The sequence below is a fragment of the Tamandua tetradactyla genome, chromosome X (assembly GCF_023851605.1).
Source record: "Tamandua tetradactyla isolate mTamTet1 chromosome X, mTamTet1.pri, whole genome shotgun sequence".
Classification (NCBI taxonomy): domain Eukaryota; kingdom Metazoa; phylum Chordata; class Mammalia; order Pilosa; family Myrmecophagidae; genus Tamandua; species Tamandua tetradactyla.
The window spans coordinates 58227024-58242818 of NC_135353.1; the positions used below are offsets into that span (position 1 = coordinate 58227024).

Below are 15795 nucleotides of genomic sequence, written 5' to 3' on the forward strand. Positions count from 1 at the left end.
TTAGAGAGAACTTAGTCAAGTGGCCAACCTCACTGCAAGGGAGGCTGGGAGATGTAGTCAAGCTGTGTACTCAAGGAAGAGAAAAAATGGTTTTGGTGGGAAGCTAGTGACCTTCACAGATATACTAACAGGAAACTTGGACTAAAGTTTACTTTGGGTGTTGGGTAAATGATGGAAAAATGTGTACTTTCTTTGCTGTAAGGTAAGATATATGGTGCAGCTCTGTTTAACCTGCCCCATGGTAGTTCAGAAACATGTATGCAGGCAGTCAAATACAGTCAGTATTTGAAATCACGGAAGACAGTTGAGCTCCTTATTGTATTGCTTACCTGGAAGTAGCAGCTGGAGGATAACTTGCATTGCTGATGATTCCTTAATAATTAATCACTGACACTTTGTAGTTTGCCTTTAAGTAAAATCCCAGCTGGATTAGTATACAACATTTTAATGTTCAGCCCCCAATATTTTTTCCTTCTCTGCATGTCTATACTAGAAAGAATGTTAAAATAAATGGCAAAGTATCACCCTGATACATCACTAGCCAGCCAAGAGATGCTGAAAACCAAAAGGGATAAAAGCCAGATTCATAAGTGGAACTCATTTCCATTTCAAACCATAGCCACAGGCATGGGCTTATTCCCTGACAGTTTGTGTTTGCCCAACATTGGGGCCCATTCATTGATGTAAGGAGAATGTGTAAAAGTCAATCAATTTGAAATGAAATACCCCATGAGTCCCTGCTAAGAGGCATGTGAATTCCCCAAAGAACTTTTTAAACAAACTTCCCAGGCTCTATTCCCCCAGAGACCCTAATTTCATATGTTGGTGGTCGGAACTGGGAACCTTGATTTTTTTAGTGTTCCCCAGATGATTCTGATGCAGAGCCAGGTTTTTAGAATCACTACTCTAACATTACAAGAGGGGGAAGAATGAAGCATGCCAAAGCACACACTGAAGAGAAAGGTTTTGTTTTAACTTATGAAACAAGAAATCAACCCTATGGACAATCTAGTCTCACAGCTTGACATGTAGAGTAGTCTCTCAGGTAGATCCATTCATGAGAATCTGGAAAACAGACCTCTTCTGGTAGTTGGTCAGGCATCCCATTGCACAAGCCAGCTACAACTAGGAGAGGTATTATACATGTAGACTTCCCCCTGGACATACCAGATGCCTAACTTGTTGTTCTCTTCTTTCTTCAGTTTGTTGCTCAGCCCAACTGCCAACAGTTGCTTGCCACCCTTTGGTATGATGGCTTCCCTGGATGGCGACGGAAACACTGGGTAGTCAAGCTTCTGACCTGCATGACCATTGGCTTTCTGTTTCCCATGCTCTCCATAGCCTATCTGATCTCACCCAGGAGCAACCTTGGGCTCTTCATCAAGAAGCCCTTTATCAAGTTTATCTGCCACACAGCGTCCTATCTGACCTTCCTCTTCATGCTTCTCCTGGCTTCTCAGCATATAGTCAGAACAGACCTCCATGTACAGGGGCCTCCCCCAACTGTCGTGGAATGGATGATATTGCCTTGGGTTCTAGGTGAGTCAAAGGGGCCAGGAGCTATGGCAAGATTGCCTGACAATCCTGTCTGAAGAAATTACCAAAACAGGCTGTTGGACTTGCCCTGATCTAGGGCACTGCCCTCTGTACTGTGGGGTAGTCCTTGTTGGCGCTCTCAGAAATGTGATTCCTTCTGTCTCAGGCCCTATTCACTCATTATTACATGGTCCAAGGTGAAATCCGCAGTGTATCCAGGACCTCTCTTACTTTTGCTGACCTATTGTCTTCAATAGGTTTAGGGGAAAAACAAGGTGTCAGTCAGGACCAGCTTCCAGTTAGCTAGGTAGGGCACATGTTGGTCAGTCTATTCAAAGCCCCCTTTGCCATAGCCAGGGGGCACTTGTATCTGCTGCTTTTGCATGGCTATGCACAAAGCCACAGTATTTGCTCAGGGTCCATATCCTATTTGGACACTGTTTTCGCAATCTGTTTTGGGAACCAGGGAAATTCATATGTATCATGGTTAAAATAGCAGTACCAATAGTCTACAAACATAATTAGATTCCATTGGACCCTCCCACAAATTGCCATCCTCTAAGCCTTTGCTATTCAAAATGTCATCCCCAAACCAGCAGCATCAACATCATTTGGGAGCTTGTTAGACATACAGAATCTCGGGTCCCACTCCAGATCTGTAGAATCAGAATCTGCATTTTTTCATGATCTCCAGATGCTCCTACGCCCTTTGAAGTTTGAGAAGCATTGCTCTAGAGCACAGTTACATCTATCTTTTACTACTTCCCACATTCCAAGGCTAAACCAACATCTATGTTATTAGGCAGATTTCCATGAAATCCCCACATAGTGAGAGGAGAAAGGAGAAGAGAGGGATCTAAATTATTTTGGGTCTCACTGCCTAGCTTTGGCCCCAGTGCCCAGTAGTTTGGTCCATGGCCAGCTTGCTCACCTCAAAACTCATTGAAAAGTTTTCCCTCCAAAACTTAATGGGAATTAATTAATTTATTGATGACATTATTCACGCTCCAAAATGGGAAGGTGGCTAGAATTAAGCATCCAAAATTGCAACAGCATTCCAGTAACTATAGTGACAATGCTAAAAGTGAGTAGTACCCAGAAAAGTACAACATATGGGTGTTTCAAGTAAAACCTATTACATTTGGCATGTTCAGGACTGGAAGATTGGGGTAGTGAAGAAAGAGAGCTAAGTTTACTATCTCTAGGGGCTTCACTGTACTGACTCCAATTCATTCATTGATTTCATCTTTCTTCATTTGTGGGTAATATTGCTAGGATGGCCATGGCTGACCCTGGGTAGAAATAAAATTTTTGCCTCTCTTCCTTAGGTTTCATTTGGGGGGAAATTAAGGAAATGTGGGATGGTGGATTTACTGAATACATCCACGACTGGTGGAACCTGATGGATTTTGCAATGAACTCACTCTACCTGGCAACTATTTCCTTGAAGATTGTAGCCTATGTCAAGGTAAATTGGAATATCTCCCATTTTTCTTAAGCAATAATTTTTGTTACGTTAATCTTTAACAACAGGAGCATAAAGGGTTTAGGGGAAAAGTGGTGATGACAGTCTCTATCCATGCATGAAAGTACCATATAAACTGAATTTTTAATTGGTTTCTAAGGGTGGTGCAACAGTGGCTCAGTGGCAGAATTCTTGTCTGTCATGTTGGAGACCCAGGTTCGATTCCTGGAGCCTGCCCACATAAAATAAATAAATAAAATAAATTGGTTTCTTAGCACTGTCCTTTGTAAACAAAGAGAGTGGAGAATGGAGCAATTTACCAGTGAATCCTTTGGCTTTATAGATTCTCAGGGTAATTCTTCAGCCACCCATCCACCCAATCAATGTTTAAATCTTCTGTACTATATTCTTATCAAAAGGATGGCCTGCACATGCTTAAATGGGACAGGGACAGAAAATTCACTGAATTCATTATCTTTCAAAGCCCCCTCAACACTTGTCACTTCACTGAAAAATGCTACTTTATATTTTTCCAATAACATTCTGCCTGTGACACATACACTAATAATCTTTCTTCCTTGTGAGGTCATACAGAACAAGGCTGTTCCTTCTTCATAATTGTGCATATGATATGAACCTATCTCTCCCTAGCCCACTGAGTCATCCCTTTTCAAAGCTAAACATTCCATCTTCCTTCAACTGTTGCTAATATAACATGTAGCAAAACCCTAGAAACTTCACTTCAGGAGACACAGACTTTTATTCAGCTCTACTTCCCTCATCACTTCTACCCCCAGGATGATCACTCACTTGGTTATGAATCCAACATTTTGACTGTCTGCCAACCTATGCTTCTTTATTAATTTGGATACCATAAACTCACATGTATGAATGCGCCACCCTGCTGCTTTTGCCACATAACGTGAAGACTGAGTTATCCTGAAAATAGCTTCATGCTTGACACTATACTTTTTGTTTGGGCAATCACAAGCTCAAAGTTCAGGTTTGGTGCTTATTAGATAATGGGAAGGCTGTGCTCCTTCTACCTTGAGTTCAATTTCTCCAGCATGAGAAAAGTCTGGCAATTCAATCTCCAAGATTGTCTAATCAGTCATAAGTTTTGGCACTAAATCCCACACTAAAGAGTTTCAGAATGGGAATATGGCTTCCCTCCAAACTCCAACAACTTAGTTTATTTTTGTATCTTGAATATGCATATTGCATAAATTTTAAGACCTTGGGAGTTATGTGGAGCATGAATATTGAATGCAGTCATGAACCATTTTTGAAAAGAACCTAAGAGTATGCCTTATACATGTGTCGATTGTTTAATGCATAATTACAACTTCCTCACAAGCAAAACATGACAACTAAATGTTTGAAACTCTGTTAATGTACCTAGGTGAAATCCATGTCATTCTGGCACTCTGCTGACTAAGTAACATTATTTACCTTAAAAAAAATTTTTTTTCCTTTAGAAGTGGTATATACAGTCTATCCACTAGAAGGACTACAAATTATCAACCTAGAAATTGATAGGTTTCATTTAAACAGAAAAGTTTAGAATAAAAGATGAAGGAAAGGATTAACTCTTAGAGATGTGAAAAATGTCTCTCTAGATGCCAGCATTAGCTAATCAAGTAGCCTGACCAATCTCACTAGCAAGGCTTGCAAGGAGCTTGGCATTTCCCTACCATTGAAGGCAAGAATAAATTAGCTCAACCAAACCCTGGTAATGCCCTTCAACTGACAAGCATATAACCCAAAGGAGACCTTTGCTAAGAAGTTGGGGTCCATCTCAAAGAAGGAGAATTTAAAAAGCAAGAAATTCTGCATGCTGAATTTAGATTTGCATGGAAACTTGTCAATAGGCAGAAACTGGGCCACCCATCAACAGAGGCACACCAATCTGAAAGAACCATCCTCAAGCAGACTGAGCCAATTTCTATGAGGTAAAACTACAAGAGTTGCTCTCCAGGCACCTTGAAACAATTCAGATTATTGTTGCTCTGTGGCAGTACAGAGGAGTCATGGGATAAATTGGCCTTAAAGAAAACCCATTATCAGAGTAGAACACTATTCAACAACATATATTCTACTTCACATGATCTACGACCAGAGGAACCAAAAGGCACATACGCAAAGTATTCAGAAGGAACAAAAATAAACATATGTCTGACCCCAACTGCTCCCAAATAACCCTAGAAACTGAGGAATAATTGTCCTTTTGCCCTCTAGGATAGTACCACCTAGATCTATGCTACCACCACCTCACTCCCATATGTACAAACAAAATCTGAGTTTTGTTACCCACTGTTTTGTTGTCCTTTCTTCAGCCAGCACTTGGCTAAAGACTCAATTTCCCCCTAAATTCTTATTACCGTTAGGTCCCAATATCAGGCTGTCTGTCTTCATATTATGTATTTGGGTTGACAGAGTGAAGTTCACACCCCTTTGAAACACATGAAAACCTTCATTTCAATTTGCATTCCATCCAAAAGAATATAAGTAAAACTATTGACTGGACAATATCACTGACTCAAGAGTCAGGAAATCTGAATTTAATCTCCACTCTGATACTCAAAAGCTGGATTACCACAAGCAGTCCCTCTACCTTTCTGAGCCTCGGTTTCCACTTTTGATATATAAGAAGATTGGATCTGATTGATGTTTTTCAAACTTTTAACTTCTTTTCATGGAAATACTTCTTTAAGTGAACTCTTATACAGAAATCTAATATATAAAAGAGCTAAAACACAAAAGAAAACTGAGTTTGTCTTGAGAAACGAGTCTGCTAGGCCTCCTCATTGGCTCCCAGATTGGCCACTACCTCCCCGGACTGAACCCCCAGGCTCCAGGGAATACAGTATGGATCAGGGTTCAGCAAACTCTTGCGCACAGACCAAATCCAGTCCGCCTCATGTTTTTTAAATAAAGATTTATTGGTACATTGCTATGCCCATTTATTCACGTACTGTCTATGGTTGCTTTTAGCTACAATGGAAGAGTTGAATAGTGGCAACAGAAACTGCCTGAGCTGCAAATCAAAGATAGATACTTTGCAGCCCTTGTCAGAAAAAGTTCGCAGGCCTATTTGCAAAATGAGTTTCAGGTTTTTTCCCTGCTCTCACATCCTATGATATCTTTCTCCAAATGTATATATGCAAAGCATAGATTTGCTATGAGAGTCATCTTTCACACTTCAGAGTCTCTTGCAAATCCAGTCTCACCATTTCATGGGCAGTGCACTTCCCTGTGATTGCAATTTCATGGGGCAAGAAAAGCCTAATTTACGAGCTAGGCATGTTCAATGATACTTTTTAGTTTTAAAACACACCTCTCTTTTGTTATCAGGCAAAGAATCTCCATCCCTTACACATACCTCAAAAGATCTTTCAAACTTCTGTGCTGTGACCTCAAATATCAAAAAAGCAATATTTAATAAAAATAGTGCTACACTGAGTGTCTAGAGACCCAGATTTTAAAAGAAAGCCTGGCCCTGCCCCCAACTTGGTGTGTGATCTTAAGTCACTGTCTTCTCTGGATTTCCATTCCTCCATTTGTAAAATAGGCATAATACCTACCCCTCACAGAGACATAACAAATACTTTTTGGACAGAAAAATGAAGAAATACAAGGTTTGACCAAGAGTGTATGAAACTGATTGGCCACCTAAGAAATCTATCTGAAACACAAGCACGGATGTGGCAAGGTTTCCCCAAACTCCTCTGACTGTGAAGGATATTGGATACACATAAATTATTTCAACAGAGCAGGCTTCCTCTATTATTGGAACTGATGCACATTTTAGAAATGCTAGCGATTTAATTTGGCCTCAATGCAACATTGTCTCAAGAAAGTTGTTTACATTTAGTCCTGAGAAACTGTGATATTTAGGTAAGAGCTCTAGGCAACATGCTACAGATTGAATCCGAGGCAGAATCGCCTTCTGTACTGGGAAAGATAATAATCAATTCTTTGTGTTTCCATGACATCTCCCCTTATGGAGCACAGAGGCTTACCCATATGGACATGGTATAGCACATATGTGCATAGGAGTGTGCAGAAGTAGGTATTAGCCTCATTTTACGGTGAAATTGAGAGACACGGGGAGTTTAGTGACAAAGCCCCAATTGGAGCTCAGGTCTTACAGTGAAGTCATTTTTCTACAACGCTGCCCTATACTGACTCTTCCACTCCTTCAACCCTGTTGTTCTTCATTTGTACTAGAGGGACATTCCAACTTGCAGGGCTGTCAAAGGAACAATAAAATATCCATACGCCACCGTGTGGTGCAGTACTAAATTCACTACTTGGAAGGTTGACATGCCATTTGCAAGAATAGTATGGAATACATTACAGACTTTGCTAAAAATTCATCAGAAAGTTCCTATTCATTGCTCCCTAAGGAGACTCCATCAGTCCCAAACTGCAGTCAGTGGGGAATCAGAATGCACACTGCACACCTAGGAGGCTGAATCTATTCCTTGTGCTTCAGAAACTATATATTGTCCATGCTTCTCAGGACAAAATGGGGGAACAAAGAAGTACATCTAACCTGAAATTTCATTAGGAAGCAGGGCATTTGTCCCCACTATCTTGAGCCTACCATTGGCTTTGTTTTTAGTGACACCCACCAACAATCTGGTAAATTCAGAGTTAGAAAATATCTATCAATAAACCACAGGTGATTGCTCAGAAATTCATTCTTCTACGTTGATATGTTTGGATGTATATTTGAACAGGAGTGGGAATAAGACAGTTACTAGCATCATGATTTGTTCGGGTGGAAAAAGGGACAAAAAATAAATTGTGCCATGTGTGGGGCCCATTGTATAAACAAATGCTTGATGTATACTCTGCTGGCATCGTTTGGATTTGGAAGGGAGGAAAGAGGGAAAGCTTTATAAATGCTCACTGTACCACTCATCTTGTGTACTTGTTGTTTCTTTCAGTATAATGGTTCTCGTCCAAGGGAGGAATGGGAAATGTGGCACCCGACCCTGATTGCAGAAGCACTCTTTGCGATATCCAACATTTTAAGTTCCTTGCGGCTCATATCCCTGTTCACAGCCAACTCCCATTTAGGGCCTCTGCAGATCTCTTTGGGGCGCATGCTGCTTGATATCCTCAAATTCCTCTTTATCTACTGTCTGGTACTGCTGGCTTTTGCCAATGGATTGAACCAGCTTTACTTTTATTATGAGACCAGAGCTATCGATGAACCTAACAACTGCAAGGGGATCCGATGTGAGAAACAGAACAATGCCTTCTCCACGTAAGACTCCCTTCTCTCCTTTTTGTCCCTTTTTTCTGCCTTCTCCTTTCTCACCCTATTCTCAGTCCACAGTTTCACCACTGCCTCTTGACAATGCAGGCATCGTTCATTCATGGATCAACCCAAAGGGTCTGAAGTGGAGGAAGATCCTTTTCTCACTACAGGGGACTAAGAGAAGTGAAGTTTGGTGAGGGAGGAAAAGGACATAAACACACACATAGGGTCCAGAAACTCCTCGAGAAAGTTAGTCCTTAACCATGTTGCTAACATCTCCTATATTTTTATGACAATTAATGAGGAGATGGTAAATAATTCCTCTCACAAAAGAAATGAAACAGCAAGGCCATTTGAACAAATGACTACCAAGGCTAACTTAACTATTTTGAGTCTATTTCAACAAGCAAGAAAAAGTGCAAAAATATTTTAATGCCTGCTCTTTCATAGGAGTAAGCTAGAGAGGGGACAGGCTGAAGAAAATATTGGAGTCAGCTTGCCTTCTGGGGTTAATTTGAGCTTTCAGGTGGACTGAGGGGTACCAAGCTCTGAATTGGAAATATCCCCCATGCCCACTTGGGAGACAAGAGGTAGCTTGTAATTTTCTGCCCATGAGTCCACTGTCTCCAGATACATAGAACTCCTGTGACTTTTTCTTTATAAAATCAAGTCCTATTTTGGGGTGATCTTTGAGCCTCAACAGTGACTTATATTTTCTAACAAATAAACTTTATGAAAAATAGTTGAGAAAATATGCATACGTCAAGAAATTTGTTAGGTTCCAGGAACTGTCCTGGGCCTACCATGGACTCAGAGATCTGTACCTTGTCCATCTCCATGCTGAGTTCTGGAAAGTGCAGCTCATAACTGGTATTCACAATAACAACCCCAAGGTCATGCAAGATTCTTAGTTATTAAACTCAGAAACAGTTTTTCCCAAGGCAGTGGACTCCTGAGTTGGAAGACTCAGACATTCAAGAAATGTGTTTAATAACAAAGGCCAGGAGCAAAAAAAAAGTTTCTGCTTTACTCCAAGTTATTCCAGTAGGGCAGGGGAAACTGTGTTATAGCATATCCCTATCGTTTGCCTCTAGCAAATAGGTTGCAAATAACCATGATTCACTGAGACGTTAATAGAAACAAAGAGAGGATCAATGATCAAATGAGTTTTAGAAATTCTGGGACAAAGTAAACAAGTTTCTTCATTGCAGGACTTCTCAGAGCCTTTCCATTGTGAATCTACAAAGTATGGAAAGACTAGTGTTTCCCAAATGTATTGGCCACGCACACATATCCTTTCTTATTTTCAAATGATTTCTGTCCTTAGAGTGATGTTTTGATGAAAGGAATTTGAAAAATGCTGGCTCACTACATTGCCTATAGTGCAGCACGCTCCTCTTCCACAAAATCACGGCCCTGCATCTCTTCTCAGAACTCAGGGCCAAATCATGAATGGGGAAATCAGACTCATGCAAAAGAAAAAAAAGAGGCCAAAAAAAAAAAAGGGTTGACAAAGAGATAATGCTATTTTGGTTAAGTCAACCAAGAGTGTATGTCAGTAACTTATCCTCTTGACTAGGAGCTTCTTCCTTCCCTGCATTATTTTAGAAACAGAACTCACATCAATCTATTTTCACTCTAAAGAGAAATTTCATGGTGGCTTGAGCACCAGGAGGCTGCATTTGTTCCTATCAAAGCATTAGGCAGAAGTGAGCACCTGAATGTGAGGTGCCTTCTAGGAGGCCAGGTCCCTGACAATTACCCTTTCATATTAACTCGGCTGAGGAAGTTCATGAAATGCCTCCTTGAAAATTTGTAGTGATTATTAACACCCCTGGTGCCAGCTGACATTTTGCTCCCATTGCTTACCCGGCAGGGACAATTGACAAGAATGGGCACCTGTCATAAAGAAAATTATATCTTGGGGCATCAGATCCGAAGAACCATTGTGTTGGGTCCAAATCAGCAGTAATGTCACCTTAACTTTTTCTCTATCTGTAATTTTTTTCCCCTCCAAAGATGTCTGATTCAGATTTGTGTTTTATTTTAAACTCCTCAACTAAGGCATTTGTAATACCTGGTAAATACATGTTATTCAGCCAGAACATCAGACAGACTCAGCTTTTACAGAGGGGAAAGTGAGCTTGTTTATATGCCTGGTATAAAATGTGGCATCTGCTTATCATCATGTTTTCCTTCTGATTCTCCAGAGTTGCAAATGCTATTCCTCAGTTCAAAAATGAAAAAAACATTTTTTCCCTGGGCACACAATAGGACTTGCAAGAGAAAAAGTGTGGAAACAGTGACAAGCTAACTTGCCAGTCCTGTGTCTTTCCTCTGAGGTCCAGGCCCATATCTCCAGAAGCCCCCTGAACACACCTGGCTATGCCACAGGCACCTCAAACTCAAATGCCCACAACTGAACTATTTAGCCCACAACTTCAGCCCAAACCTATATCCCCTGTTAGTCCTCATCTCCGTCAATGACACCTGCCAGAATCCTAGGAGTTTTCTGGAACTCTAACCCTCTCCCATGCCCAACACAATTTCTCACCCATCCCTGTCAGTTCTTCTTCCTGAATAGCTCTTGAATTCATCCTTCATACACACACACCACTGTCTTGGCTCAAGCCTAAATCATCTCTCCCAAGCACGACTGCAACAGCCTCTTAACTTGTCTGCCTGCATCCAGATTGTCTCCCCTCCAAACAGTCTCCCACCTGCCACATCAAAGATTCTTTCTTAATACCAATCTTATTCTGTCACCCCTTCGCGTCACACTCGCCAGAATATCTGAATCTTTTTCAGTGTAAACTCCAGCCTCTGTGCTATAGTGTACAGAGCGTTGGTGATCAGGACCCTGCCTATCCAGCCTCTCACTCCTCTCCTCCATAATCAGCATCTTGCTGTTTCCCAACTACAGGAGAGTCTCACAGCGCCACAGGCCTCTGCACATGCCATTCTCTGTGCCTGGAAGATCATCCCCACCAGGCCCACCTGGCAAACTCTTCCCTGGCCTTCAAGCCTCTACCAAAATGACACCTGCTCTTTTAAGCCTTTTTTACCCACTTCAAGCCCACTTTCAGTTATAGACTCCTTCTCCTGTGTTTCCCATAGCATTCTAAGCGAATCTTCATTGCAGTACATATCCTGTTGCGTTTTAATCAATTGCTGTCTCTCTGACCCAGCAGACTGAGACCCCATCTTTGTATGCCTAAGACATAATAGGTGCTCCAAATGCCTATTGTAAAATTAAGTGAAAGACTAGAGTGCCGGAGCAGTCATGTCTTTCATTCTAGAAGATCTACTTCTTCATCTGCCTCCTAGGATGACCAAAATATCTGGCCAGTTCCGTTACTGATCCACATTGAGCTTTCTGTCAGTGAAAACCCTTGACCTTTCTTATATTTCCCCCGTACTGTTCTTGGCACTTGGCCTGAAAGCAAAGCTCTATATCGATCCTTATTAAATTTCATCTTATTACTTCCTGCCCCTTGCTCCCAGCTGTTGAAGTCCTTCTGAATCTTGATCCTGTCATCTCTTTTGTTAGCTATCCCTCCCAATCTCATGTCATCTGAAGAGCTAAGAAGCATACCATGTCTTTTCAGCCAAGGCATTGATAAATTAACTGCCAGTCAGGCTTGGTATTCACTAGATGGGATACTGGGCTGCTATTAAAATGATAAATATGAAGATTCTATATATATGCCTAACATTGTCTCTGTCCAAAACGTTTCATTTAAAAAACACAGATTTTGCACATATACTATGAATTCGGCTATGTGTAATTAGATATGCATATGGATGCCAAACTACAAAGACAATAAAGAAATGTAAAACAGCAACAAGTTGCATTTAGGTGGAAGGTTTAATGCTAATAATACAAATAATTCATATATAGTGGGTGCTTGGGCTAGATACTATTACAAATGAGCTTTATATTAACTAACTCATTCAATTCTCAAAACCATACTATGAGGTAGACACTTTTGTTATGACAGCCCCCACCCCCATTTTACAGATGAGGAAACTAAGGTACAGAGCAGTTGAGCAAGCTGCCCCTGGTCACATGGATGGTAAGTGGCAGAGTTAGGATTTCCACCTAAGCAAATAAGCTCTAGTCTGTGCTTTTAACCAGGGATACAAGTGTATGGTTTGTTTTGTAAAATTGTGTAAGATTTGTTGTGTGAAATTGCAATAATCCCAAATACATATACAACTAGGAAGGACAGAGCCATGATCTAACAGGCCACTTGCCACCTCCTTCCAGGCTATCACCATCCACTCATTGCTACTCCTACTTCTTCACTGGAGAGTCCTTCACTCATCATTCAGCCCACATTTTCCCATCCTATTCACAAGGATACAAACTCAGTCCGCACCAAAGGTTACTTTTGTTCTGATCTGTTTTGTTCTTGATTCACTGCCTCCAGCTTTTTCCCCTAAATTCAGTTTATATCCTTCCTGCTAACGTTATCACAGGATGGTGCCACTCATTTGTACTTTCCTTGGCTATATCCTTCTCCTGTCATTTTTAATAGATTCATTCAGCAAACATTTATTCAGCAATTTTATGTGCTAGAAAATGATGATACTAAGTAAGATGGGACCCTTATCCTCAAGAAGATCTTAGTCTAGTGGAGGAGACAAGTAAACCATTATAAATGCTGCCATTTTTAATGATTACTAAATGCCAAGCATTATACTGTATCTTGGGTGATAGAGTAGAGGTGGTGATGTGTGTGGGCTCTGGAGTCAGACTAAACTGGATGCAAATCCTACCTCTGTCACTTCCTGCTTATGTTGCCACTCTGTACCTAAGTTTCTTATCTGAAAATAGAAGAATATTAGTAGCTACTTTATAGAATTCTTCTGAGAATCAAACATTATAATATTTTTCAAGCACTTAGCATTGTGCCTGACACCTAGAAAGAACACAATAAATATTAACAATTGTTTTTATCCTACCATGAACCGCAAAAAGGCTAAGTAACTTCCCCAAAGTCATTTAGTTAATAAGTGGGGGAGACTAAAGTTTTCTCTTGATCACTCCCCTCTATTGGTAGTGTGATATGTGACTTTATGGAATAAGGCTAAGGTGCTATGGGCACATAAAAGAAGAACACCTAACCCAGCCTTGTAGGAAAGGATTCAAGGCAGGCATCTGGAAGAGGTGGGGCTTCAGCTGAGCCTTGCAGGTCAAACAGGAGTCAGGCAGGGAAGGAGACAGGATGGAAGTGGAGGCTAAAAGTTGGGGGTACGGAAGCATTCCAATGAGTGCTTGTCAAAGGCATAGAGAAATGAGAAACAGCAGGCCAGGGGAACAGCAGAATGGGGAGAGATGAGGCTGAAAAGCTAACCATGCCTTTGCTCTATGTGGGCTTTCAAAACACCACAACTTATGAAATACAGAATTGTGTCATTGCTTCATCTCAAGGAGCTTATCCCTTCCAGTTCACCCTCCTGTTCTTCTTTACTGTCTGAATTAAGTCCAGAATGGCAATCCTCTCCTTAATCTTCTACCTTCTAAATGTGCAGATGACTACACTTCATATCTCTATTCTGCTGTGCCCCTCTTAGTTTTGCAGTCTATTTATGGATGGCTCCCAATATGTGTAATTTCCCCCTTAGCCAGCTGGTATGGATTTGTTTTCCATACATTTAGTATCTTCTTCTTGAATCTTTTTATTCTCAGTCTGTGCCCCTTCCTGGGCTAGCAAGTTCTATATATTTTTTTACTCTGCTAAATAAAAATTAGCCGTTTTCTCTAAAATCATTTCCTTTAAATTTTAAAAGATGTTCTTTTGTTATTAGGACTCCTGGATTTGAACAACAAGCCATTCCACCCGTGTGATGATTTTATTATGGACCCAGCCACCAAGATCCTTTCCCTATGAATTCAACTGAGTTCAGAAGCCACAGAGCTTCCTGCAGAAATCTCACCGGAATGCCCCTGTCCACTCCATTTGCCATTCCCCCATTTTACCTGGGCATACCTTTCAGCAGGCCAGCTTGTCCTAGTGACCAGAACACATTGTGACATTTTTTTGCCCTGTGTTGAGGGCATTCTCACTACCAACCACCAAGACTGGAGAATAATTCTTCACTCCCCCCTTTTCCGAAGTTGACAGCAGGTTTTAAATGCCTAGACTTTCACTTTTAGGGAATCTTTGTATCAGTCAATGGAATAGCTAGTAGTAAGTTCTATATTCAAGCATTAACCATTGCAATTCTGATTGGTGTTGGGGTGGGGTGAAGGAGGGTAACATCCATTCAGAAGAAGCGACCGATTCAGTAAGAACCTGCCAACATACAGATGGCATACTTGCAAGCAATTGGAAATGTAAATCTATTTTTATATTCTGTACCTCTTCCATGTGCTTGGAAAATGGCTGGTTCATGTCCCCCATGTGCTTGGCTGCATTTTATTGCTTCATGCAGAGATTTATGAGTATGAGACAAAAAAGAGCCCTAGACATGAAAGACATCATTGCAAGGTTATATATTAGGATGCAGAGACTATGAGAGGAAACAATAATTTGTGACTCCATCTACTATAGTCTAATATAGTTGTTTGGGGAGGCCAGACAGATCTGGATTTGAATTCTGGTTCGGCACTTAGTAGCTGTGTGTATGTCTTGGGCAAGTCATTCAATCTCTGAACCTCTGTTTCCTCATCAGTAACAATAAAGTTTTTATAAGGAACATAATATATATAAAAATGCCTAATATGCTTATCTTTTGTAAGTTCCACATATTTATCTGATAAACTATTAATAATAATTCATTTAAGGTACTAATTCATGAGTTCTTAAACTCCTCTACTGAGCTTAGAACCATTCTGAACCTTGTGGGAGCCACAAAAGAAGTGCAAGAAATGTTTCCTAATTAGATAAACACATATAATAATTAGCAAGTAATATAACAAACTGAGGTACTAAATTAAACATAATCAAGACCCCAAATATGGAATCAGATAACATTTATTGAGTGCTGTTACATGCCAGGAAGTGTTCCAAGCACTTGACTTGAATTTTGTCTTTTAATTCTCATAACAATCCCATAAAGCACATAATCATAGAAAAGAGGAAACTGAGGCACAAGGAAGTCAAGCAACTTGTCCATGTTCACTCAGTGGCACATATCAGAGCTGAGATTTTCACCTAGAGCAATCTAACCTAAGCACCAAATTCTTAATCCCTGCATTTACTGTCTCTATGTAATTAGAAAGGGGGTAAGAGATTAGTTTCTCTACATATAGAAAGGGGGTAAATCACCTGGATTGAAGATGAAAGAGAAACCTTGGTGGAGGAAGTAGTCCTTGAAATAAGACTTGAGGACAATATATGCATAGACTGAGAAGAGGGAGATGGATTCCAGATGGAAGGGCAAAGCATAAGATATAGAAGTGTGAACAGCTTGCATATTAGGAATTATGAGGAGACTTGCATGGTTGGTTTGTGTTGGTAAGGAGACCAAAATAGGTGAGAATATCAGTGTACCTGCTGGGTTGCAAATCTAC

General features: G+C 40.6%; 1 protein-coding gene across 1 annotated transcript in view; it reads left to right on the top strand.

The window, feature by feature from the left end:
* TRPC5 (transient receptor potential cation channel subfamily C member 5) overlaps positions 1-15795 on the top strand; it is a 197966-nt gene that overhangs the window by 119469 nt on the left and 62702 nt on the right. The window contains exons 3-5 of the mRNA XM_077146516.1: positions 1203-1539; positions 2865-3004; positions 7957-8279. Of these exons, the coding sequence (XP_077002631.1) occupies positions 1203-1539; positions 2865-3004; positions 7957-8279 (800 nt within the window). The remainder of the gene's footprint in view (positions 1-1202; positions 1540-2864; positions 3005-7956; positions 8280-15795) is intronic.